We start from the raw sequence: 26657 nt of genomic DNA, 5'->3' as shown, positions 1-26657 counted from the left end.
GCTTGTGACAGTGGTATGCTATGTCCCCTCTGAACAGGAATCAGCAAACATTGTAGCATTCCTTATGGGTGCCTTTCTGAATATGGCAGTGGGTCTTAGATAGCCAGTTTTATCCGGCAATTCACCTCTCTAGAGTGGCCTCCACCTCTAAAAGGTCAGCACAGCCACAGCCTAAAACGCTTGTGCCTTTCTCTAGAGTAGGCTCACGTCCTCGCTTATTGCCCACTGACTCTTTGTCTGCAAACAGTTGTATGAACCCTGGTTTGCAGCACGCTGTCAGGCCCGCTTGACTGCTGGGAAAAGAGATGGCCCACAGCCTCAGCCCAAAGCCAGCAAGAAGTTGTAGAAGGAGGGAGTTGGGGCCACTCAGTGTTGAGACAAACAGCTGTCTCCGCTGTCCCAGGGATGTCCCTGCAGCTCAATTCAGCACTGAGAAGTTCACTAGAGCAAGATCTGAATATTGGAATGAGGAGAGAAGGGAGAGGACACACTTGGAGGATTCCAGAAACACCTCGGGGAATGGGTCCTGGCCTTCGGCAGCCAGCATCCTGCATCCTTTGCTTCAGAAAGAATCCTGTATTGTTCCTCAGTCTTAGTTTCTGAATCTTTAAAAAAACACATATTTCTTATTGATTTAAGAGAGGAAGGGAGAGGGAGAGAGAGATAGAAACATCAATGATGAGAGAATCATTGATCGGCTGCCTCCTGCACGCCCACACTGGGGATCAAGCCCGAAACCCGGGCATCAGGGAATCGAACCGCGACCTCCTGGTTCATAGGTTGACGCTCAATCACTGAGCCATGCCAGCTGGGCAGACTCTGAATCTTTTGTTTTTAGTATCGGGGTTCAAAACTCCACCTTTAACCCACTGTTGTTCCACTCTATTCTTTGGGATCCTACTGCTCTGAATTTGGCGAATTTATCCTCAGCTTCCTCCTTTCCTTAAGAGATCATCTCCCCCTCCACCATCCCCAGACTCATACCCTGGAGCCAGCAAGCTTATCTTTGGTCTGCCCCGGATTGCCCAGTGGCAGAATCTCATTTGCACAGGATAAGACCGATTTCAATTCCAGAATTGCCCTCATGAAATACTAGAGACGTTCGCTGTCGCACAGTTGATATAACCCAATCTTATTAATTTTATTAGCTCAGAAACATCTTGTTGAATCTAAATGAAGTGCGAGTTAGAGAACTGTAATGGGAGGCATTATACTTAATGGGGTGTTACCTAAATCGTTGCTGGCTGGTGTGAACAGAGGGCCTGGGGGGAGAGGGGTGAGCAGAGCTGCTGGGCGCCCAACTCCAGAGGCCCTAGAAATGATTCCGGGTTTAACTGCTGTTTGATTTGCTGTTTACCTCCTTCTGGCAAGCAAAGGGAGCTCAGCCCTGGCCTGCAGAGCGGAGTGAGGGCACTCGGGCTCTGTGAGACCCAGACTGAGCTGCAACCCTCACTCTAGAGCAGCGGCGGCCAAACGGTGGTCTGTGAGGTCTGAAAGGTTGGCGGACGCTGCTCTAGAGCAGTGATTCTCAAGGTGTGTGTGTGGGGAGTGGGGGGTGTGGTGGGGAGGCAATATTGCTCCCCTAGAGGACATTGGCAATGTGTGAAGTCATTTTGGGTTGTCACGGCCGGGGTGGGGTGCTACTGGCATCTAGTGGTTAGGTCTTGCTGTGGCCAGGAGGCTGGGGAGGGGAGAAGAGTGATCTCCCCATAGCGGGTGAATGGTTGAGCCAGGATATGCACTCAGGCCAGGCTGAGCCCTGAGCCCATGATCGTAACACTGGGCCAAGCTGGTGCTGCAGGGGTGAAGGTGGCAGGAAGGTTATTCTTCAAGGGCAAGCGCCCGGGCTGGGGGAGCACGTGCAGGCTCAGGTGAGACAGACTCACCTTGGGCTGCCTAGAATGCCTGAGAATATGGCTCGTACACTGTAAAGTGCAGTCCTCATGAGGAGTCATTCATTGGGCCACTGCAGATTGAGTTTGCGCAGGGCCAGCACTGTCTCCCATGGGCTGTGACACCTACCTGCCTGCGAGGGAGCTCCCTGTCCCCGCAGGTGTGCAAGCACAGCCTCAGGTGGTGCAGTCAGCAGACCCTGGTTCTAACCCACATTGCGTAACTCCCCAGCTGTGTGACCGTGGGCATGAGTTGTCCCTCTCTGGGCCTCAGCTTCCTTACGTGTACAATGGAATAATATTACCCATAATAATAATACCAGCCCCACAGGGCTGTGCAGATGGTTAACCACAGAACAGTGTGAATGTTCAAAAGAATGTTATTCAGCCCCAAGAGCAGAGATAGAGCCGCCCTTGGGAGGAGAAGCCACCAGGATCCCCCAGCAGAGACACCGGTGGAGCCTGTGGCAGGAAGGAACCCCTCTTTCAGGCCACACCCATGAGAGGTTGGCCTGAATGGAAATGAAAATGGAGCTCTGGGCCTTTTCTCTCTCTCTCTTGCCTGCAGACGATGGGCCTTACTCCAAAGGAGGCAAGGATGCAGGAGGCGCCGACGTGGCCCTGGCTTGCCGCAGACAGAGCATTCCAGGTACCGAACCCCTCTCCTTCCCCTTCCTCTTTCTCTGTCCTGGAGGTACAGAGAGCTCTGGGTGGGGGTCAGACAGCATTGGCTTTGCTGCTAACTTGCTCTGTGACCTTTGACCAACCACATAACCTCTCTGATCTGTAAAAAGGAAATATCTCACCCAGCGTAATGCAGCCACGTGCCCTGCTTACCTAACGTGTTAGCCTCACTTGTTTTGGCGCCGAGGGCCCCAGATTGCCCCGCGCTGCCCCCTCATCTTCCATATGTCAGCAGAGGAGTTCCGAGGGGTCACCGTGGTGGAGCTGATCAAGAAAGAAGGCAGCACGCTGGGCCTGACCATCTCAGGTGGCACCGACAAGGATGGGAAGCCCAGGGTCTCCAACCTGAGGCCCGGGGGGCTGGCGGCCAGGTGAGAGAGGGCTTGGTGGGGGCAGCAGGAGGGGGCTAGGGGCCAGTGGGAAACGAACTAGGGCTTTGGGTAAAGCAATCAGGCAGTTGTTTCCAGAAGCTCTCAAGAGCTCGGTGTCTGCGGAAGGAAGCCCTGCAGCGGGGGCTATACCTCTAGGCCCCAGCTTCCTCTATTTGCCTTTACAGCAGGTGCTCACTCGGCCACTGTGCCTCCTCCAGCCAGGCCCTCCAGGCTTTGCCTATACGGTTCCCTCTGCCTGGAAGTCTCATTCCCCATGACAGCCTCCAGGCAGACTCCTGTTCATCCCTCCACATTGCCTCTGGGAAGCCCCTAGCCCCAGGCTGGGACAGTCGCTCTGCTCACACAGCCCCATGTGCCACTTCCATACACATTGCCCTGGATTTCCCCATTGTTTTGGCTCCCTTGGACCATGAGTTCCATGAAACCTGGGAGTCAGCCTCTCCATCGCTGCCTCTCTGGATGGAGCGGGCACTGACAAGTGTTCAGTTGAACAGAACAGATGAGTGGTGAAAAGCAGGAAGAGCGTTAGGACTAGCAAAGGAGGTGATCTGGCCCCTCTGCAGGCTCGCCTGCAGCTGGTGAGAGCTCGGAGGGTGACCCCCAGTAGGAGGGAAGGCAGGCAGACCGGCCTTGGGGGAAATGCCAGGCCTGGGTGTCAGACAGGTCTAGGTTAGCATCCACGCTGTCCTACTCACTCACTGTGTGACCCTGGACATTGTCTGACCTCTGAGCCTACATTCCCCCTCTGTACAACGAGGATCCGGGTGACATAAGGATCCCATGGGAGGGTGGGTGTGAATGCTGGCACCCGGCACCATGCCTGTGCTCTGGCCTCCTTGCTCCCAGGAGTGACCTGCTGAACGTGGGCGACTACATTCGGTCAGTGAACGGGATCCACCTGACCAGACTCCGCCATGATGAGATCATCACCCTGCTCAAGAACGTGGGCGAGCGCGTGGTGCTGGAGGTGGAGTATGAGCTGCCCCCGCCCGGTGGGTGCCCTTGGACGGGGAACTTTCTCCGCTGCCTTGGTTGTGGGTGGACAACCCCGCCGCCTCCCTGCCAGGGCCTGGGTGGTGGGGATCGTGCCAGATGGGGTAGGTGGGACCTGGAGACTGACCACAGACATCCATCCCTCACCCAGGGGCTTTGCCTGCCACCACAGGATGCTGTCCCCAGGGGGTGGCAGGGCCCTGTTTATAATTCACGGTCATATTACATATTTATTTGCAGATTTTTTTTTTCCTTTAAGGGGACAAGTTTGGGGAACATTGGCTGAATAACTTGTCCCCTGCCCTACCGCTCTCCCCAACCTATCACCCTGCATAGAGCACAGTGGCCTAACTCTGAATTTTCAAAGTTGGCCTGGAAATTGGGTAACTGTTTAAATTCAACCCTGGCCTGAGCCCACCAGCCATGGATTCAAGCCTGAGTTCCATCATCGTCTCTGTGTGAGGGTGGGCAGGCCCTTTCTTCTCTCCAGGTGATGGACAAAGTGGGTACTAGGAAAAGGGTCCCTCTAGGCCTCACTTGTCCTACCGGTTAAATGGGGAGGAATTTGCCCTTCCTATAGTCTCCATGACTGGTCACCCAACTCTCCTGGAACGAGCTTTGGGGACATCTGCCAGCTCAGCGATGTGACTGAGAGACTCAAGGGAGTCCTCCGTTTTTCTCTAGCCCCTGAGAACAACCCAGGGATCATGTCAAAGACAGTGGACGTCTCACTCTACAAGGAGGCCAATAGCTTTGGTTTTGTCCTGAGAGGTCAGTGTAAGAGTCACCCTTGGGCCGGGGGCGGGAAAGTGGCTAATTCTGATTCTGTGTATGTTCTGTTTTGCTTTAATGAACCTGTGCACAAATCGGATATGTCATCTATATCTTGCTTCTGACTTTAAAGAACCCAGGACTATTAAGCCAAGTGTTAAATGGAAAATGCTGCCAAGCAATGAAATGTAGGTGGTTGAGGGGAGTGTGAGGGAAAAGTTGTTTCAGAAAATGGTGGTGCCACTGAGATTGAGAGCAAAGTTTGGAGCCGCCTAGCCATCAGGGCCGAAAGGGAAACAGGATGAGATCCAAGGAAGGGAAGCAAGCCAGTTAGCAGGGAGAGGACTTTGGCCATGTCTTCTACTGGCTGGCGGGAGGTGGGATTTACAGCCGGTATCTCAGAAGAGGGTCTGTGAGTAGCAAGGATAAGGTCCTCAAACAGATGTAATGGGGAGAGCCCTGTAGGGCCTGGGTCAGGGTGTCTGGGCATCAGGAAAGGCGTGGGTAGGTGATTTTCTGCCTCTTGCTGAACTCCGTCCAGGAGGGGCCCATGAAGACAGCCACAGGTGTCGCCCACTTGTCCTGACCTATGTGCGACCTGGGGGCCCTGCCGACAGGTGAGCCTGAGCCAGAGGAAGCCTTACAGCCTCGCACTGTGCTGACCAACCCCAGCTCCTTGTGGGGCCTTTGTGCCCATTCTCCAGATGAGCACATTGAGGTCCAGAGAGAGTACACCCTTTGCCCATAGTCGCTCAGGGAGTATTTGGTGGAGCCAGGACTAAACCCCAAATGAGAGAGGCCCCAAGCTCTTTCTTCCCCAACATTCTGTGGTTTCAGGGGACCGTGGGAAAACTAGCCTTAGTACCACATTGCTCTTCCCTTCCCTGGCCTTAGTTTTCCTCTCTGTGGAATGGGTCCAATATTTTAGCCCCCAAGATTTGGGGCACGGTGATCGGCGTCACTGTGGCCCTCTGTAATTCAGCCCCCGCCCCCACCCCCCAGCCCTGGCTGCACTGCCCACCCCGGCCCTGCCCAGACACGCAGGAGGAGAGAATGTGGAGGAGGAATGTGCCCGGTTCCCAGCGCCTGGAGTCCCAGTGGGAGATTCCTGGCCGTTTTAAGAGAAGCCTGGAAGGGCCTTGTCAGAAATCTAAATCTGTCCTGGAACAAGGCCCTGCAACAAGCTATTCATAGAACCTCCCAGAATAGCTTTGGCCACCTGTTGGGGCAGGCATTCCAGGGCGGGGACTTGACCCAAGCCGAGGTGAACCCCAGCTCGGGCCCCACCCTGGGGCCCCCGGTGAATTGGTTCCCAGGCCCATTTGTCACCAGGACAGAATCACTGCTGAGGAACCAGGTGGGACTGTGGGAGGGAATCTCTGTGATGGGCAGCATGGAGCATCCAGATCACCCCACCGCTGACGCCATGTGGCCCTGGCGGGGCTGCCGTTCTCTCTGGACCCTGGCGCGCTCGTCTATCCCCGGGGCAGGAGGGCGTGGTGATCCCCAGGGCCATCCCCCTCAGGCATTCTAGGGTTGAGCCAGGACTGAATGTCTTAAGCACCAGGTGGGGTGGGAGATGTCAGAGCGGACCCGGTTCCTGTCTTCCCCCGCCCACGTGTTCATCTGCACAGGCCTAGTTGCTCATCCTGTCACTCCTCATGCCTTCACGCACCTGTCCCGTCCCTTTCTCCCTCACCCACTCCCTGCCCCTCCTCTGTCCTCTGTGCCCACCTTTCCCAACGCCCTCTCGGCAGGGCTGTGCCCAGTGCTCGCGCCGGGCCAGGTGGCTGACCGGGCCCTTCCCCACAGGGAGGGCTCTCTGAAGGTGGGCGACAGGCTGCTCAGCGTGGACGGGATCCCCCTGCACGGGGCCAGCCTCGCCGCGGCCCTGGCCACTCTGCGGCAGTGCAGCCACGAGGCGCTCTTCCAGGTGGAGTATGACGTGGCCATTCCAGGTGAGCCGGGGCCTGCGGGCCAGGGCTGGGCAGGAAGAGGCCCGGGGGTAGTGGGCACGACCCTCACCACTGCAAAGGCTGGATGACCTGGGCCAGTCACTCAGCTTCTCTATCTGGGCAATAAACACTATGAACCTGGCACTGTTTGATGCAACGGGCATTCTGCTGAGGACAGTACAGAGGTCGCTGTTCTCATGAAGCTGACGCTCTGGTGGGAAGAGATGGGCAGTAACCAGAATGAGTCCAATAGAGAGAGTATGTCAGACGTCAGTAAGTGCTGCAAAAAAAGTTAGGGAGAGAGATGGGAAAGGCTGGGAGGGACTTTCTAATTTGCAGCCACCCGGTGGGAGAAAGGCCAGGGTGGCTGGACCAGGCTGGTGGCTGAGGAGCAACACCGTAGGGGGCAGGTTCAGGAAATGTGATGGAGGTCGAGCCGGCCCGATTTGCTGGCGTTTGGACATGGTGGTGGGACCAAGAGCAGAGGAGCTAGGTTTTGTTTTTGAGCCGCTGGGCGGGTCAACGGGGGGCCGTTTTCTGAGGTGGGGAAGGGTTGCAGTGGACACTGCAACTCAGTGCCGGCATGCAGCAGGCTGTCAATAAATGTGAGCAAGGTAGCATTGTCCAGCAAAGCCCTGCGGTCAGAGCCCCTCAGACCCGGATCCCTGCCCCTCCTCCGCTGTTCAGCGACTGTGTGCACTTGGAGAAAAACAGCCTTCCCCTCCGCACGTCTCAGTCTTCTAGTCTGTAAAATGGGTGCAGTGATCCCAACCTGGCAATGAGGATTCAATCGAGACAGCAGAGTGAGGCTAGGGACGAACGTGCTGGGTATTTGCACTTCAAACTCTTCTTTCATTCCATGTGCCAGATACCGTGGCCAATGCTTCGGGGCCCCTGATAGTGGAGATCACCAAGACGCCGGGGTCCGCCCTGGGAATCTCGCTCACCGCCGGCTCCCACCGGAACAAGCCAGTCATCACCATCGACCGCATCAAGCCGGCCAGCGTGGTGGACAGGTGAGGCACATGCTGGGCACTGCCATGGTGAAGAGGGTAGCAGGGGAAGAGGCCACCCGGACCAGCTTTCCTTCCTCCCCGCACCTCCTCTGGCCAGGAGTGGAGCGCTGCACGCTGGAGACCACATCCTGTCCATCGACGGCACCAGCACGGAGCACTGCTCGTTGCTCGAGGCCACCAAGCTGCTGGCCAGTGTGTCAGAGAAAGTGCAACTGGAGATCCTGCCTGCGCCCCAAAGTCGGCGGCCCCTGAAGCCCTCAGAGGCAGGTGGGTCCCCTTGGAGGATCTCAGGGCATCATATGGATCAGCTCATTCTGACCCTCCCCATTATCCTAGGCCAGTGATGGCGAACCTATGACACGCGTGTCAGAGGTGACACGCGAACTCACTTTTTTTGGTTGATTTTTCTTTGTTAAATGGCATTTAAATATATAAAATAAATATCAAAAATAGAAATCTTTGTTTTATTATGGTTGCAAATATCAAAACATTTCTATAGGTGACACAGCACCAGAGTTAAGTTAGGGTTTTTCAAAATGCTGACACGCCGAGCTCAAAAGGTTCGCCATCACTGCCCTAGGAGGTGGCCACTGTCTTAGTCCCATTGCACAGATAGTGACCACGAGGCACAGTGGGGTTACGTGACTTGTCCAAGCGACCTGGAAGCTGGCTCCAGAGTCGCCAAGCCCCTGGTGAGGGTGGGGGCGCTGTGCAGGGAGGCAGAATCAATGGGCTGAGAGAGCGGGTCCTCACCCTCCTTCCATGGACTGGACCCCTCAAAGCCCCGCGGCAGAAGGAAGAGCCGGAGTAGGCCCTGGGGCAGTCGGGGAGGAAGTGGTACATGGCAGCCAGTTTGGGTGATCAGGTGGGGCAGGTGGGGAGGCGGGATCTCTGAGGGCCTCAGGGAAGCAGATGCTTAGATGGACTTGGAGGCAAAGAATTCACAGGGCGGGGAAGGCCTGGGAAAGGTGGAAGGGGGAGGATGCAGGTCTGAGCAAGACTCCACCAGCCCAGGAGCCCTGGCACACAGGCTGCCCTGAGAGCCCAGCAGCGGGCAGGCATGGCCAGGCCCTGGGACCCTGAGGCTGCCCAGGCTCCAGAGCCAGTCGCCAGTTCAAGTCTCCCTCCACCACCTCCCACTGCGGGCCTCGCTGGGCCTGCTTTTCCTCCCCGTCCCTGCTGCCCCATGGCTGTGCCCTGAGCACAGTGCCCAGCAAGCACATCATGAGCGTCTGGGACGCGTGAGCAGAACCCTGACTGCCTCCCTTGGCTCAGGGGGAGCTCAGGATCTGTGGTCCTGCTTTCCTCACTTCATCTGCAGATGGGAGCATGGGGGGCGGGGGGGCAGGCGTGGTGAGTTCAGACTCCATCAATCTCTCTCTCTCTCTCTCTCTCTCTCTCTATCCTCCAATGGCCACAGTGAAGGTGCAGAGAAGTGAGCAACCACATCGCTGGGCCCCCTGTGTGCCCTCCTGCCACAGCCCCCGGCCCGGCCACTACAGGACGACGCCCACCTGGTCCACACCGGCCGGCCAAGACCAGAGCCGATGTAACGTGCCCACCTGTGCGACTTGTGCATGTTTCGTGGGGGGGAAACCTAGGCTCAGAGAAATTGGGGGCCTGCCCAGCGTCACCTGGCACATTAGTGATGAGACGGGTCCCTGTCCTGGCAGCTGGGTTTCACCGGGTCTGTGAAAACCCTGCTGTTGTTGAGGCCCAGAGGTCACGCAGCGCGTGGTCAGGGGGGTGGGCAAAGGCATCCCTGTGTCTCCCTGTGGTTGGTGGCTCCTGGCACCCCCTGTGCAGTAAGGGGGAGGCCCTGCCGGGGTTCACGGGGCTGTGCTCTCATCTCCCCAGCCTTATCCTCGACTCCATTTTCCTCGCCGGTCCTGAACCACACCTTGCCCTGCACCAACCCCAGCACCCTTCCCCGTGGATCCCAGCCCATGAGCCCCCGGACCACAATGGGGCGGAGGAGGCAGCGAAGAAGGGAGCACAAGAGTTCATGTAAGCCGTGGTCTCTTCCCTCCCTTGCCACAGCCCTGCCCAGTGGGAATCACAACTCCGTGGTCCAGATGAGGAAACGGAGGCTCAGGATGGGCCATGACTTGGCTGCACCAGAGCGAGTCAGGACTCCCACTGCCTTGTCCCTCTGACTCCAGGTGCTTGGGCCCGGGGCTGGGTTGGCTCCCACAGGAAGGCCTGGCTGGGTCGGCCCACTGAGTGCCGTGCCCACCTGCCCCACAGTGTCTCTGGCCTCCAGCACCGTGGGGCCAGGCGGGCAGATCGTGCACACAGAGACCACGGAGGTTGTGCTCTGCGGCGACCCCCTCAGCGGCTTCGGCCTCCAGCTCCAGGGCGGCATCTTCGCCACCGAGACCCTGTCCTCCCCACCCCTGGTGCGCTTCATCGAGCCTGACAGCCCGGCCGAGAGGTGAGCCTACTGCCCCCTCCCCACTGGGCCTGCCGCTCTTCGGCGGGCGCTCACGGACAGCCAGGGGAAACTGAGTCACCCACCACGCCTGGCTTCACCAGTTATCTCACTTACCCATCACATCGACTTCGTCACCAGCCCCTGTGATAGATGAGGAAACCGAGGCGCAGAGAAGCCGATTCACTGGCCCAGGGTCACAGGACTCGCGCCCCTGTCAGTCGGAGGTCAGAGTCCTCTATCTGTACATCTTGTAAGGCACGGCATCACCCCCATCGGACAGACAGAGAAACTGAGGCCCAGCAAAGACCCTTAGCCAGAGCCACAGGGTAAACTGCCTGAGGCTCTCGCGCTGGAGCGGGGCAGGGCTGAGACGCACACCTGCACGGTGGGCCAGCTCCCCGCGGAGCTGTGCCAGTGATGGGGCCTCTTTTCTCTGCTGGGCTGCCCGGGGTTCAGGTGTGGGCTGCTGCAGGTGGGGGACCGCGTGCTGTCCATCAACGGCATCGCCACTGAGGACGGGACAATGGAGGAGGCCAACCAGCTGCTGCGGGATGCTGCGCTGGCCCACAAGGTCGTGCTGGAGATCGAGTTCGACGTGGCGGGTGAGTGCGTGCCCCTCGCCTCCTCCTCACGCTTTGGAGCCCTCTGCTCCCTCCTCTCGGCCCTGCTCTTGCCTGGGGCACAGCTGCGCGCCTAAGCACTAACCGTGGGGAGGAAGGCACTGGCTGGAGGAAGGCATTCCACACTCACCAGTGTCAGGGTGGATTTTGCACCCGAACTCAGGTCAGAATTCTGGTCCTGTGATTTGGACAACATGTGACCTTGGACAGAACACAGTTTCCCCAACTGTAAAATAGCGAATAGAATCCTTTCACTACGGGGGATGTTGCTTGTGTTTGATGAGATAAATCACGTGAAAACACCCAGCTCAGGCTCAGGAAATCGTCACTGGAGCCCAATTGGGTTGGGCTTGGCTATGGGGAAACCCCGCTGGCAGTCTCGAGGTCTGGGTTCCAGTCCCCGGGTGCCACTCTGACCGGGTGGCTTGGTTGTCTTGAACCAATCTGTCAGCTCACGTGCCTCGGTCTTCACGTCTCTCGGGTGTAAGAAGCAGGATGGGGCTGGTCCCTCCCAGCTGGACGGGCGTAGATGTGGGGCTGGGTCTCACGTGGGTCCACGTCTGTTTGTACCCAGAGTCTGTCATCCCGAGTAGCGGCACCTTCCACGTGAAGCTGCCTAAGAGGCGCGGTGTGGAGCTGGGCATCACCATCAGCTGTGAGTCCCCTCCCCGCCATACTGTCCCCTCCTTACCGTCCCTGCCTGCCCCTGAGAGCCGAGTGAGCCCGCCTGCTGGGAGAAAGAATACACCTCCTGGCCCAGGGAAAGGCTCTGTGGGAGGACCCGCTGCTTGGGCTCCCTGCGCCCTGCACTGCCCCGCTCTCTCCATAAGCAAGACGGGAGCTTCTCAAAGCCTTGGTCTCTGCTCTGCTCAATGGGAGTCTGCAGGCCCTTTGGGGTGTCCAATGGGGTGAACTCCCCAGGGCCCATGAAGCCCTCTGTGACCTGGTCTCTGTGACTTCTGACATTGCCTCCTGCCAGCTCCCTGGCCACTCCAGCCACTGCTGGCCTCCGGGCTGTCCCCTGGACAGGCTGTATTCCTCTCGGCCTCGGGCCTTCACACTGGCTGCTCCCTCTGCCTTCTTCCCCACCCCCTGCAGGCCTTTGCTCACCTGTCACTTTGGCAAGGCCCGCCCCACCACCTGATTTAAAATGGCACTGCCCTCTGCATGGTCCCTGTCCTTTATTTTTCTCCACAACACGCGTTATCACCTGACATGCTCCCTTTAAATTGTGTTGATTATCTGTGACCCCCACTAGATTGGCAGCTCCAGGAGGCCGGGGATCTCTGTCTGTTTTGTTCACTGCTATTTTCCTTCCTGGCACATAGTAGCTACTCAGTAAATTTTCATCAAATGAATGAATGAACAATTATAGGATGAATTGATGAGTTGAGAAAATGAGGCTGACTGGGGCCTGGGAGTCAGGAGGCTGGCGCAGCCCAGCTCTATCCTGGGGACTCAAAGGGGAAAAGGATAGGTTGAGGGGAGTGGAGACCCCAGCCACCTGGCCACAGCATCACTACCTCCACCGCCCTGCTGAGGTGGCCTCCTGGCAGGTGTCCATCTGGTGAGGGCAGCACACACATTGGTGGACCGACCACAGGTCAGACAAGGGACGCTGGGACACCATTTCCCAAGGACTGCCTTCTGAGAACAGGTGGCCAGTACTGCGTTCCTGTGTGGAATAATCCTCCGCCCCACCCCAGGGCTTGAGGGAGGGGAAACTGTCCCAAAGGGCTCTGCAGTCGATGGAGGTGGGAGTGTAAGCCATCCAGGAGCGGGAAGCTGCCTCCAGCCCAGGCACCTCCGGGCAGGGCCACAGGTGCAGTGGCACAGGCTGTACTTGACACAGGGATGCCCATTCAAGGTAGACTTAGAATTTTCTTACGTTTTTCTCTGGAGTGATTGGAAGGGGCACTTTTGTCTCATCTGCGAAGATGCCATACAGGCTAGGAGGCAATCCGACCACCTGCTCACTAACGGGGAAACCCATTAGCCCAAATGGATTCTTTTCTCAAGAAAACTAGCCATTCCTGCCACACACATTGCCTTCGGCCCTGTTCCCCAGGAAACAGCTGCTCAGACAAGGAGCTACATGCAGGGGGTGTACTGAGGAGGTCTCTTAAGATCAACACCTGCTGCAATGAGGGAACAGGACTGGGCACAGGGAGAAGTGAAGCTGCAGTGCAGCAGCAATAGAGGCTCAGCCAATCCCATTGGAGAGCTAGCTCTCAGCTGGGAGGCCTTGCAAGTTGCCCTGAGCTGAGGCTGGAGCTGGGCCTGTACATCATCTCCTGGACCAGCCATTGGATGTAGGCTGCACCAGGAGCGGCATGACCTTGGGTGAGGCGACTCCCTTGGCCAAGGGGGTTCCCAGAATGGGACCCTGTGGTGAGCCGTCAGTAGCCAACACTCCCTGCAGGCCATTGTGGAAGAATCATGCAGTTCTGGGTACCAGCCCTGAGCCAGGTGCTGGGAACACAGACACCAGCCACCCACACGGAGCTCACAGTTTGCTGGGGGATGGGCAAGAGGAAAAAATGGCTGATGTGGATGGAGCACCTACTATGTGCCAGGAACCTGCAGTATCTAGTTTAATCTCAGGATGCCCCTATGAGGTGTGTGGCATCACCTCCACTTTGCAGAAGGGAAACTGAGGCACAGAGAGGTGAGCTGATCTGCTCACAGCCACCCAACCAGGCAGCAGTGGGAGCAGGGCTTGTGGCCCCACGTCCATGCCCCAATCCTGGGTCCCCCCTGCCCCAGACTGAGTCATGGCCTCTCTTCCTCCAGCGGCCAGCAGGAAGCGAGGGGAGCCGCTGACCATCTCTGACATCAAGAAAGGCAGTGTGGCACACAGGTAGGGGTGCCCCTGGGCCTGGGGTGGGGTGAGTAGGCCATGTGGGTGGGTAGGGCACTGGCATATGCCAGGCTCCATCCTGCCACACACCCCTGCTCACGCAGGACTGGCACCCTCGAGCCAGGGGACAAGCTGCTGGCCATCGACAATATCCGCCTGGACAACTGTGCCATGGAGGACGCCGTGCAGATCCTGCGGCAGTGTGAGGACCTGGTGAAGCTGAAGATCCGGAAGGACGAGGACAACTCTGGTATGGCCCCACCCTGCCCTGCCACCTCTCGAGGTCCCCCAGACCAGCGGTTCCCAGCTTGCAATTCGGGGCTCCCTCTGGCCTGGGAGGGATGGTGGTGGTGCCACCTGAGAGCTGGCTGGCGGAGACTCCTTGACTGGACAGATGCAGGGAGGGGCGGCACCACAGACTCCTCACTGTCCCTGGGGCCCTCCAGGGCCCTTGTGAGTCCGAGGGGTATGAGTCACCAGCTGGATCCCCCATGCCGTACACAAAGCCTGGCAGGGGTGGCCCGCGGGGAGCAGCTGTGAGAGATGAGCGGGTGGGGTGTGAGTGAAAGGCGGGATGCACCACTCTGGGTAGATGTGCGAGTGAATAAGCAAACCCTGCAAACTCAGACACAGCTGAGGCCAGACGGTGACATAAGCGAGTGAACTGACAGAAGGTAAGAGCAACGGTACAGGTTGGGAGGCAAAAGGGAAGGGTGAGGGTTGGGCCACTGAAGAGCAAATCCCTTATCCAGAGGGGCAGTCACCAACTGCTGCCTGGGCAAGAGGGTCTCTTGGCTGATTTTTTTTTTTTAAGGAAAGTTGGAAATCTGGTTTCTTCTCATCGTGATTAGCATTATCACAATCATTATTTCTATTCCGTGTGGCGTGTGAAATCTGCATTTTAAAATGTTTGTTCCACGCTCCTGTTCTTTCTTTTTCTAAATGGTGTTTGGGTGGAAGAAAGCATTCTGGGGGCAGAAGATGGGCTCAGGGCCCCCAGGCTGCGCCATCTGCAGTCACAGCACGAATGAATGTGTCAATGGATGGATGAGTGAATGGATGAGTATGAGTGAGTAAGTGCACCAAGGTTTTGGGGAGCTGGGGGTACCCAGCTCCTGGACCCTGCTCTGCTGGATCCTGCCCCTGATGGGTGTCCCCCTTGCAGATGAGCAGGAAACCACGGGCGCCATTAGCTACACGGTGGAGCTGAAACGCTATGGGGGCCCCCTGGGCATCACCATCTCAGGCACGGAGGAGCCTTTTGACCCCATTGTCATCTCCGGCCTCACCAAGCGTGGTCTGGCTGAGAGGTGAGCCGGGGCTCTGTGGGGACACACTCGGCGGGCCAGGGGCAGAACTGGGCTGTGGGATTAGCCAGACCGGATTCTGACCTTTGTTCCAGCATCTATGCTCTGGGGGACATGGGGCCTGTCCCTTCCCTCTCTGAGCCTCATTTCCACAGTCGGGCCAGCGCCCTGCAGACCTCCCAGCTCCGGGTCAGTGCTGGATGATGTGCTGATCCCTCTGCTGCCTCCCTTGCGGGGCAGTCAGCACTGTGAGCCTTTTTGGAGCACCTGTGTGCCTTCATATACAGGGGCCGTGCCCAGTACCCTGGGTCCCAGCACCCGGATCGCGGCACAGCCTGGGACTTTTCCTGCCCCTGCTATCCTCTCCCCTGGAGAGTGTCCCCAAAACTGTGGCAGCTGGAAGAGGGGATGTCCCAGGTTCTTGGGTTGGTTGGGGGAGCAGATAGATCTGGGACCGAGGTGGAAGGGGCCCCACAGGATTCACAGGTCGGCCACGCCAGCGTGGGTGAGAGGGTGCATTCTCCCTTCAGCTGGGCAGCGAGCTCCCAGCACTGAGAAGAGCTGGTTGTGAAGGGGGAGCCTGGCCAGGCTGGAGGGGCACGATGGGTCCCTGGAGGACACGGTGCAGGAGGGGCCACACAAGGAGAGGGTGCAGCAGCAGGATTGGAGACTCCGCAGGACAGCTCCCTGTGGCGTCCCCGCTCCTCGAGCGCCCCCTGCTGGCCATCTGGTAGACTGCTGGGTACCTACAGTGTGCCAGCCCGTTCTGGGTGCCTGGGGGCTGGGGACCGGGGATGGGGACGCAACACACAGTTCCCTCTGCCTTCATTGGGCTGATCTAGCTTGCCGTCCAACTGCAATATAACGCAAGCCACCAATTCATTTATAAGCTTTCTAGTAGCCACATTAGGAAAGCAAAAAGGAACAAAATGAATCTTAAAATATCCCAACATGTAATCAACACAAAAATTATTAACACAATATTTTACATTCTTTTGCTCATACCACATTTTCAGAGTCTGGTGTGTCTTTTATACCGTCAGCACATCTCATTTCAGGCCAGCACATTTCAGGGGCCTGGTAGCCACCCGTGGCTGGTGGCACAGCTCGGACCTCCCTCCCCAAATCTGCCGTTCCCTGACTCACTCACTCCCCAGGCCCCAGCGGAGCTTGCTGGGCAAAGCTGAAGATAAGGGCACTCCGGGATGGACTGCTGTGAGCTCCCACCTGGGGGGAGGGAACATCTAAGTTTGGGGTTTAAGGCCCCCGCCCCAATCCTCTACCTCTTTTTCCCCCACCTGGGTCAAGTGCATCCTCAGCAGATGCTGAACTTCTCTCCCACCCTCAGTCCTGGCTGCTCCTCAGAATCGCCTTCCCCCGCCCCAGTCCCATAGATTTAATTGTTCGGGGGTGGGGCCCAGCATCTGCATTTTTAAACAGCTCCTCAGGTTATTCTAATAGCTTCCGGGCAGAAAACCCCTGGGCCCTGGGATTATGCTCATTCTCTAGGTGGGGAAACTGAGGCCCAGGGAGAGGGAACAGCTACCCATGTATTTCTGCTGAATGGAAACATTAACCCGTTCTACTCATCCATCCTTCAATACTAATTTTTTAAAATATATTTTATTGATTTTTTACAGAGAGGAAGGGAGAGGGATAGAGAGTTAGAAACATCGATGAGAGAGACACATCAATCAGCTGCCTCCTGCACACCCCCTACTGGGGATGTGCCCACAACCAAAGTACATGCCTTTGACTGGAATCGAACCTGAGACCCTTCAGTCCGCAGGCCGACGCTCTATCCCCTGAGCCAAACCGGTTAGGGCCTTCAATACTAATTTGATAAAATATGTATTGTCACCCCTATTTTGCAGAGGGAAGTTAAGAAACTAGCCCAAGGTCATGTAGCTAGAACTTGGCAGCTAGTTTGTGGGGTTTAAACCATACTCAAAACTCATGCTTGACATTGGTTCTAGAACCTAACTTTAGAGTTAGGCAGGATAATCCCTTCCCAGACTCTAGACTTTATACTTCGGTTAATGCAACTCACAGTCACACTTGCTGGCTTTTTGCAGCTGGGTTTACCTGAGGTCAGCCAGGCGTGTGCCTTGGGCTCCCGGTTTTCCTAGGGCATCTCCTCACTCTGAAACCCTGAGTGCTTAGATCTTACCCTCTGCGCTGTGCCTCCTCCCCAGGACTGGCGCTATCCACGTTGGGGACCGTATCTTGGCCATCAACAGCGTTAGCCTCAAGGGCCGGCCACTGAGTGAGGCCATCCACCTCCTGCAGGTGGCTGGTGAGACCGTCACACTGAAGATCAAGAAGCAGCTAGACCGTGAGCCTCCCCCCACTCCCTGGGACCATTCAGCCCATTGAAGAAGGGAGGGCTCTGTGCCTCTGGGCCAGGCTTTGTGCCCCATCTCACAGAATCCTTGCTGACCCCTATGGAGGTGGGAGGATACCTGAGACACTGAGGAGACAAGACCCAGAGAGGGGAGAGGTGGGCCCAAGGTCACACGGCTGGTGTGGGGCAGAGTCTGGGTCTGAACCCTGTTCTTCATCACCTTCTGCCTCTTAAGACTGCCTGTTGTACCTTGTGGCCGTACCTTGTGCATTCCTCAGCTCCCCCTGGACTTGTCCCGTGTGTCTCGGCAGGAGTACAGTGGAAGGAGCCTGAGCTTTGGGATCTTCTAATCTGGGCTCCACTGCTGCTCCCCATGTGACCTTGGGCATGTTGTTCAGCTTCCCTGAGCCCCAGTGTTCCCATCTGTGAAATGGGTTTGTCTATCAGTGTGGCACCTCACACTTGTCAGACTGCCCAGCAGCAGGCTAAGGGGGCTCACGCCCAAGGTCACACGGCTGGTGTGGGGCAGAGTCTGGGTCTGAACCCTGTTCTTCATCACCTTCTGCCTCTTAAGACTGCCTGTTGTACCTTGTGGCCGTACCTTGTGCATTCCTCAGCTCCCCCTGGACTTGTCCCGTGTGTCTCGGCAGGACTACAGTGGAAGGAGCTTGAGCTTCGGGGTCTTCCTTCTAATCTGGGCTCCACTGCTGCTCCCCATGACCTTGGGCATGTTGTTCAGCTTCCCTGAGCCCCAGTGTTCCCATCTGTGAAATGGGTTTGTCTATCAGTGTGGTACCTCCCACTTGTCAGACTGCCCAGCAGCAGGCTAAGGGGGCTCACTCAGTGCCTGTGGATTCCCACACCAGACTCCAGTGGGGAAACTGAGGCTTTCTGAGCATCTCTATCTCCGAGGTCAGAGGCCAGTGGCAGTGACTCTCACCCCCCTTTTCCTCCTAGGCCCACTCGCACCTCACAAGTCAGGCAGCTTCAGCGAGCCCAGTGATGCGGATGAGGACCCACCAGAGGCACTCAAAGGAGGACAGCTGACGGCCCGGTTCTCGCCCGCTGTGCCGAGCGTGGACAGCGCCTTGGAGTCCTGGGACAGCTCGGCCACAGAGAGTGGCTTTGGGTGCCCAGGTAACACCTCGGAGCCCTTGGACAAGGGTCTCCCCAACTGCCGGGCCTTTGCAGGGCTCTTCCCTGGGCCGAGGCCTCCTTATTCCGCTCCTCGCTCCATCCTCTAGGGACACCTTCCCTGAAGGCAGATCTGATTGGGCCCCATTAGCCATTCTCAGGCCCCTCGCTCCTCAGATCACGGACACAGGCCTTCATACATCCTCTGAGTAGCTTCCACAGCACCCTACTCTGAGGTCCGAGACCACACTTGTCTTACTCCTGCTGTCTCTCTCATCCCTGCCTGATGCCAGCACAGCAGGTGCTCCATCAGTGTTCACTGCATCCAATTGAAGATGGAAAGGCAGGAAGCCCCTCCCCCCCCATCCTACACCATCCAGCCTGGGGTGGAAACCTCTGGGGTGCCCTCCTAGGACCAGATGCCCCCATCCATCTATGTTGAGACCCATGGGAGGGACAGGGAGCATTTGAGTCCGGTGGTTGGCCTTCTGGTTTCTGTGACCCAGAGCCACAGGGACTCCCTAAAGCTCAGCTCAGGGAACTAGTGTGATGCCTCTGGGTGGCCTCGGTGGCTCCCAGCCCTGGCCTCACTCTCTGGGTCCCGGCTTTCCCATCTCGAGCACTTGGTCAGTGTCTGTCAGCTCCACCCCAGGCAGGACCTTCAGAGCGCTCACAGGCAGGGAGAGAAGGATGGTCAAAATATGAACCTCCTCTCAGCAGGGCATCAGCCAGCACAGCCCTGTGGAGCTGGGGCAGGGTCCTGGAGCGCCAGGCATTAACTCCTCCGAGCGCTCACAGGCAGGGAGAGAAGGATGGTCAAAATACTGAACCTCCTCTCAGCAGGGGATCAGCCATCCCAGCCCCGCGGAGCTGGGGCAGGGTCCTGGAGCCCCAGGCATTAACTCCTCTGCCAGAGGATTGGGAAAGTCACGGGTTTCTCAGATAGGGACCTGGGTGGCAGGAGCCCTGAGGGCACACTGGGTAGTCCTGCTGGCCCAGAGAGGGCACAGACATATTCAGGGTCGCCCAGCGCTGCTAGAGATGGATTGGGAAGGAGGGCACGCGAAGGGCACAGAGAGGATGCAGGCACCCCGTCTCCACCTGCCAGGTTCCTACACTCCACAGACGACAGCCCGGGCTGTGAACCCCCAGGAGTGGCAGCCCAGCCGGCTGAGAAGCAGCCCCCCACCCACCGAGCCCCGGAGGACGAGCTACACCCCAGCCCCTGCTGACAAGAGCTTCCCCGAGGAGGAGGAAGAGGAGGATTGGGAGCCACCAACTAGGTCTGTGGTGGGAATGCCGTGAGGAAGGAGACAGTCCTGGTCTCTTGGGCAGGATGGTGAGGGTCGTGGTCCCTGTGCGGCAGTGGTGCAGGCAGTGGAAGAGTCTGGTCCGCCCCACGGAGGGGCTCCTCCTGGGAGAGGAGAAAACATGGAGCAGACTCTCTCAGCCAGGCTGAGGTGGTGGAGGAGCTCGCTGGGTGGAGGGCACAGCAGGGGCAAAGGTGGGGAGGTGGGAAGCAGCCTGGTTCACCCTTCCCAAGTCTGGGAGTCTCCAGCAGCAGAGTCAGAACTCAAACCCAGGTCCTCCTGACTCAGCCCAGATGGCTCGAGGGCCCTTTGGGTCATGGGCACCAGCCCTGGCGCGTGGATATGGTGGTTTTTGTTATGTTGGCTTCAGAGATCTCAGCCTCTCCCTCGAAGGAGGAGGCGCCTGCAGAGAGCTGGCCCTGTGGAGGAATGCTGGCCACCCCTGCCCATGTCCATGTTTTGGTTTGGCAGTTCCTTCTGCCCAAAACACCTTTCCCTCTCCTCTCCTGGCCAACACCTACTCATCCTTCAAAACCCAGCTCAAATTTCCCCGCCTCTGGAATGCTTGACTTCCTCAGGCAGATGATATTCTTCCCTCTGCTGGTACAGCTGCTTGCGTGAGCCCCTGAGTGGCACTAGCCACCTGTGTCTACCTGGTTAATTACCTGGCTCTTCTACGTCCCTTCTATGTGGCACCCCTAGCTCCGTGCTAGCACCCAGTAGGTGCTCATACACACTTTGTGACTGAATCCTCAGCTCCCTGAGAACAGGAGCCCTGCCTTATTCACCTCCATAGGCCAATTGTTTGTACAATTGACTTAAATGGAGAGAATGTCCTTCAGCCTTGGTCTTCTCATCTTTAAAATGGGAAGGGAAGGAGGCAGCTATTTTGCTTTATTGTTCTTGAGACTCCCTGGAAGAAAGCCTGTGTGCCTTTGGGAGAGAGGAAGCGCTTTGAAATCATAGCATATGCTATAAAGAGCCAGGACTTGTTGCATGGCCGATGGCTTTGTGAACTCAAATGTGTGGCTTATTACCTTTCTAATGAGACTCGATTTTAGAGCTGATAATGGGCTCATACAGCCTGTGATGGAAGTTATGGGATGGTCTCAGCCCCTCCCCCAGCACAAATACTCCATCCTCTCCATCCATCTGTGTCCTTGCTGGCTCCAGCTCTGTCCCTGTCACTGTCCTATGGTGCCATGTGTCTGGGTGGGGCCAGAAGCCGTCCTCTGGGGCTACACCATGGATCTCCTCTTTGTCTGTCTGTCTGTCCTTCCGTCTGTCTCTCTTCCCAGGCATCCTGTGTCACTGCTCTCCACCCCGTCTCATCTGCCTCTGTTCTAAGACCGGCAGTCTTGGCCGCCCCTAGCTGCGTCTTCCCCTCATTCCGTGTCACCTACCACTGCCCCGGGGCCCCAGCACTGCCACCGAGGATGCCCGCCTGCCCACCCTCTGGCCCCTCGAGCCCAACGCTGATGGCCATTTAGAAGACTCCTCAGGCCCAGCCTGCCTGCCTGCCCACCCGCCTACCAGGAGTTGACACTCTCTGGTTCCTACGTTACAGCCCAGCCTCCGGCCCTGCCCACAAGGAGGGCTTCTGGCGCGTGTTTGGGGAAGCCCTCGAAGACCTGGAGTCGTGTGGTCAGTCAGAGCTGCTGAGGGAACTGGAGGTAGGCCACCTGCCCTGCGGGCCTGTGTGGGGCACCTGCCTCTGGGCGCACTGGTGTGTGCACCTTTGGGAGGCAAGCATGTTGATGGGATTGTGCTCACGTGTAACATGTATGTGTGCACTCACCCAGCACCCTCTGTGTAAAGGTATCTTCACACATGTGCAGACTGTGCATGGACACACGTGCAGACTGTGCATGGACATGAGTGCAAGTGTGACTGAGAGCATCGTGGTTGGCACAGCAGGGGGTGTGCACATGTGAGCATGTCTGGCACCATCACGTGTGCATTGGGATCATGTGTGTATGCATACATGTGAGCATGCTCATGCATGCACCAGGGCTGAGTGTCTTTTCACACCATGTGTGTCTGAGTGTGCACATTTGGATGCATAGAAACAGCTTGGTGTTTGTGTGTGCATGTGCCTATGTGGACGTGGTTGTGGGCATGCCCTGTGGGAGCCTGTGGATGTCGACATCGTTTACAGCACCGGCAATGAGGAGCCCGAGGAGCTGAGAGGCGAGTGCAGCCTTGTATGATGAGGTCAGCACCGCCCGTGAGGGAGCAGGCTGCCCAGGAGAAGCCAGGGAAGGCCCGATGGGGTCACTTCGCAGCTCCTTCATACTTGGAGAGCACCTTTCCTCTGGGCTGTGTTCTAGTTGCTTCCCTTACTCTGTTTTCCAATTCACTAATGTTCTCCCTGGCTGTTAATCTACTGTTTAGCCCACTTTGTAAATATTGTATTTCCACTTCCACATCTTTTATTTATTTACTCTCTCATTATTTTTCAACTCTTCCCAGTCTTTTCTCTTAATGTCTCATTTTCTTATTTTTTCTGCGTACTTTAAGCAGACTTATTTTAAAGTTTCTTTAGATGTCTTTCCCCCCCTAGTTCACTGGGTGCAAATTCATTCGTCCGCTGTCTCATGAGCAGGTGAACTCTGTTTCATTGTCGTGCTTACTCTCAGCAGTGGTTACTCCTGGAGGCACCCGCACGTGCTCTGTGTTGTTGAAGCGCCTCTGAGGTCTTTGCGGTGGCTTTTGAACTTCATCAGTTCCACACCAGTTTTTCATTCGTTGCTCAGCGTGGTGTCTCTATCACACTGTTTATGGAAGGCGGATTCTGGCTCATGCTTAGTCAGTGGTCACCTGCGCTGCTGGCTTCTCTTTCTCACACATGGCTTCCCAGCCCACAGTCCTGGTGGTTCCTTGCCGAACCCCTGAGCTGGCAGGCAGGCATCTCTAGTCCCCATTCAGGGATGGCACTCCCCCAGCTCTCGCTCTTCCCTGAATGGGTGCCCCAGCTCCTAACTTCTGGTTCCATAGGCCAAATGGTTCTACTCCTGCTCATGTCTGTCTCTATTTAATTTTTTTTTTTTTGCTTTGAAAGTGTTTATTTTGAAAATTTTATTTTTAATTTACCATAAGATTTGGAGGGAGATGCGAGCTCTCTGTATCAGCTCAGTCTGCATTTTAATTGGAAGTCCTAGAATTCTACAGTTCTAGGGGTCCAAGCGCTTGTGGTATATACCCTGCTTTCATTGTTTAATGATTCTATTACCCCAAGATTCTGAGTCTCTGTTCTTTCTGTTTGGACCCTGGCTCTCCAGGCAGGTGAGGAACAGCTGTAAGAATTGAGAAAGGTGCCTCTATGCCTCTTCATTCAACATCCTCTCCTGTTCTCCTCTCTTCCTCCCCACCCCACCCCAACCCTTTGGCCCTAATTGGTCCTTAGGGGATCTCTAAAAGACCAAAACTCCTAGCCCCAATGTCAGAGAGAACCTTGTATTAATAATGGAAACTCAGAGCCTAGCCGGTGTGGCTCAGTGGTTGAGCGTCGACCTAGGAACCGGTTCATAGGTCAATTCCTGGTCAGGGCACATGCCTGAATTGCAGGCTCGATCCCCAGTAGGGGGTGTGCAGGAGGTAGCCGATCAATGATTCTCATTGATGTTTCTCTCTCCTTTCTGCTATGAAATCAATAAAAAATATATTAATAGTGGAATCTCAGATACTGTGATGGGCAGGAGAGAAGTTTCTAGGCTGGGCAGATACCCTTGTGCCTAGGAAATGATAATATCACGGGTAAGAAGTACATCCTCCCCTCCCACCAACCCCAGAAGCGCCCCCCTACTCCCACCTGTGGATTTCCTAGTCTGAATGTGAATAAATTGCGCTCAGGGTCACGGACTCGCAGCGGTCACTTAGAGTGCAGCATTTCTGACTCCGCTCGCCCTTCCCAGAGCTCCCTTCGCTTCACCTCTGACACGTGTCCTGTGTCTGCTCCTTTTGTCCTTCCCCACTGTCCCCATCCCTGTCCAGGCCACGGTCATCTTTTGCTTGGACAACTGCATGGTCCCTCGCAGGTCTCCCCCCTGGCTTCCACACCCACCGCTACAGCCCAGTCTCCACCCAGCAGCTGGCAGATGCTGCTAAGTCCACAAATCTGACCCTGCCCCCCACCCCCTGCACAGACCCTTCAGAGTGTCCCCATTGCCTTTGGGATGAAGTTAATGTTTCTCACTGTAGTCCCAGGGGTGTGTGGGATCAAGCCCTCACCTGCAGCCTCATTCCGTGCCCCTCCTCCAGCCTTCTTCTAGATTCCCATTGCAGGCCCTCGCACAGGCTGTTCCCTCTGCCTGCCAGGCCCTCTCCCTCCCCACCCCCTTTCTTGTGCATCTTTTAGATCTCAGCTCAGGACGCTTCCTGACCTCTCACTGGACCAGATTCGTTGTCCTCACCTTCCATGTACCAGGCCTCTGTGACTGTTAACTGCCGTGTGTAACTTTATCTTATTTGTTTTTGCAATTAACAAGGTAACAGAGTGATTAAGACCCTCGACTTCGGAGCCAGACTCTGAGTTCAAATCTTAGTCTCTCTGAGCCTCAGTTTCCTCATCTGTAAAGTGGAGAAAAATAATGGCATTTGCTGGTCTTGTAATACCGTAGAGAATAAAATGAGTTCGATGTATAAAGTGCTTAGAACTGAGCCCAGCACAGAGTTAGAGCTAATTCAGTGCCAAGGATGGTTATTCTGATTGCTGGTGTGAGTGACCAACCCTGAGAGACCCGGGAGGGCAGCAGCGCATCTATGCTCCTCACCTTTGTGACCTTGAAGGCTGACACATAGTAGGTGTCCAAAGAGGTGACTGAGAACAGTGAGTGTCTGAGTGAAGGGTTGTGTCCTCACAGGCATCCATCATGACGGGCACTGTGCAGAGCGTGGCCCTTGAGGGCAGGCCTGGCCACCGGCCCTGGCGGAGGGGCCGGGAGGTACGCCCTTCCCCGGAGGAGATGCAGGAGCTGCTGCTGCCAACACCCTTGGAGATGCACAAGGTGGGTGCTGGGTGTGGGGGGGCACAGGAGGCCTGGGCGTGTGTCCTGGTGCCATGAGGGCTGGCCATGGGCTCCAGATGGGCCTGCTTCTCTTCAGCCTTCATTCCTCCACCATGAAATGGGGATTTTGTACTGGTTTCTCAAAACTCCCATCACACACACACACACACACACACACCCCTGTGATGCATGCTGGGCTATTATTAATATTTTCCTTTAAGTAGACTCACTTTTCTCAACTTAAGTTACTGTGTGTATAGGCTTCTACATATTATGTGTATATATTTATTACTACTTTTAAGTAAAAAGCCAGCATTTTTGCCATCTGTAGGTTACTATATAGAAAGAATAACACAGAGGAGAAAGAAAACCTCTCACCTGATAGCCCTCAGAAACCTCTGAGCCTGAAGCCAGCTCTTGGGTAAATTGGGGGATGGGCAAGTGTTAGGGGTAGTGAAGACACGTGGGCACCCACTGAGACCTTCTCCGGGGGGAGGCAAGAGGACTGAACGAACTGAAAGGAACTCCCTTCCGAAGGGCCTCTGTTGTGATGGAGAGCGTCGACCTGGGGCCTGGGGCCTGCTGAGTGCAGAAGGGGAGGGGACCTCCATGGGCACCGCAAAAAGGCATGTGGAGTGCCTCTGGGCGGGGACTGCATCCCAGAGACATTGAACGCCAGACCAAGGATTCCGGCTACTGTGGGAAGTTGGGGCCGTAGCTCAACTCCAGGGACCTCCTCTTCCTTCTGCTCCCAGGTGACCCTGTACAAGGACCCCACGAGGAATGACTTTGGTTTCAGCGTCTCAGACGGCCTCCTGGAGAAGGGTGTCTATGTCCACACTGTGCGCCCCGAGGGGCCCGCCCAGCGTGGGGGCCTCCAGCCCTTCGACAGGGTCCTCCAGGTAATGCTGCAGCAGGCACCTCCGGGGGAGTGGTCTTTCCTAGCCCTGGGCTGGGGAAAGAGTCCCCACTTCTACCCTGGCTGAGTGGCCTTGGGCAGGTCACCTCCCCTCTCTGAGCCCCAGCTCCTTCATTGTGAAAAGGGAATGACGACACCAGTCATATTAGTCAGGTTAGGCTCAGTTCTGTTGCAGTAACTAGCAACCCTGTATCATAGTGTTAACACACGTCCACTTTGGACTGCATTAGCCTTGCTCCACCTGGGCTGACGGAGACTCCCCCTTCTTGTCGTTGCCTCAGACACCACAGCAGGGGAAACCCGACTGGAAAATGGCATATGGGATTTTTTCTGCCTTTACCTCTCACTCCCCTTCATGGCCTATTGGCCAGAATTAGTCATGTGACCTCACCAACTGCAAGGGAGACTGGGAAATGCAGATGAGCAGATGGAAAGTTATGGGCATCCTGGCCCAGCCACCTGGGCTGCCTTTCCCCTGCCCCAGCTACTTTTGTTCCCTTGGTGTGATTTCTGCCACATTTGTGCTGAATTTATCGAATATATGTTTTCTCTAAATTGATTACTTTTTTTCAAGTTAAATTGATTTTAAAAGGAAACTTTTCGACTCTTAGGAATGGAAACCTGACACTGTTTGCGTGAAGTAGAAGGCCAGTGCAAAATACAAATGAAATAGCAGCAGGGCATGGCCACACCGTTCTAGGCAGGAGGCCAAATGTGTGCTCTTTCACGACAAACAGGCGTCAGAGGGGCGAAGGGTGTACCGGCACCTCCCTGGGACTTTCCCTTTGATTAAACCCACCAGAGGATTGAACGTTAAATGAAGAATGCTTTCCCCTGTGTGAGTGTTCTAGATTTTTCCTTCAGCCCAGGCCAGGCTGATGCCAGTCTGTCCCCTGGGCTGTGCACCGTGCAGGTCAACCACGTTCGCACGCGGGACTTCGACTGCTGCCTGGCGGTGCCGCTCCTGGCCGAGGCGGGCGACGTGCTGCAGCTGCTGATCAGCCGCAACCCGCTGGCACA

The 26657-nt window shown here is 56.4% G+C and overlaps 1 protein-coding gene across 1 annotated transcript in view; it reads left to right on the top strand.

Annotated features, from left to right (window-relative positions):
* The window catches only part of GRIP2 (glutamate receptor interacting protein 2), a 54879-nt gene that overhangs the window by 21740 nt on the left and 6482 nt on the right, over positions 1–26657 (top strand). Inside the window, exons 2-24 of the mRNA XM_005870124.2 lie at positions 2461–2541; positions 2812–2947; positions 3815–3960; positions 4646–4732; positions 5274–5349; positions 6545–6690; positions 7556–7703; positions 7801–7970; positions 9124–9252; positions 9561–9710; positions 9951–10137; positions 10594–10739; positions 11332–11412; positions 13551–13617; positions 13722–13867; positions 14783–14927; positions 17120–17259; positions 18226–18405; positions 19511–19685; positions 21280–21385; positions 24575–24718; positions 25474–25620; positions 26551–26652. Coding sequence (XP_005870186.1) covers positions 2461–2541; positions 2812–2947; positions 3815–3960; positions 4646–4732; positions 5274–5349; positions 6545–6690; positions 7556–7703; positions 7801–7970; positions 9124–9252; positions 9561–9710; positions 9951–10137; positions 10594–10739; positions 11332–11412; positions 13551–13617; positions 13722–13867; positions 14783–14927; positions 17120–17259; positions 18226–18405; positions 19511–19685; positions 21280–21385; positions 24575–24718; positions 25474–25620; positions 26551–26652 — 3035 coding nt within the window. The remainder of the gene's footprint in view (positions 1–2460; positions 2542–2811; positions 2948–3814; positions 3961–4645; positions 4733–5273; positions 5350–6544; positions 6691–7555; positions 7704–7800; positions 7971–9123; positions 9253–9560; positions 9711–9950; positions 10138–10593; positions 10740–11331; positions 11413–13550; positions 13618–13721; positions 13868–14782; positions 14928–17119; positions 17260–18225; positions 18406–19510; positions 19686–21279; positions 21386–24574; positions 24719–25473; positions 25621–26550; positions 26653–26657) is intronic.

This window comes from Myotis brandtii, unplaced genomic scaffold (assembly GCF_000412655.1).
Source record: "Myotis brandtii unplaced genomic scaffold, ASM41265v1 scaffold312, whole genome shotgun sequence".
In the NCBI taxonomy this organism is placed as follows: domain Eukaryota; kingdom Metazoa; phylum Chordata; class Mammalia; order Chiroptera; family Vespertilionidae; genus Myotis; species Myotis brandtii.
This window is presented reverse-complemented; position numbering and strand designations above follow the sequence as displayed.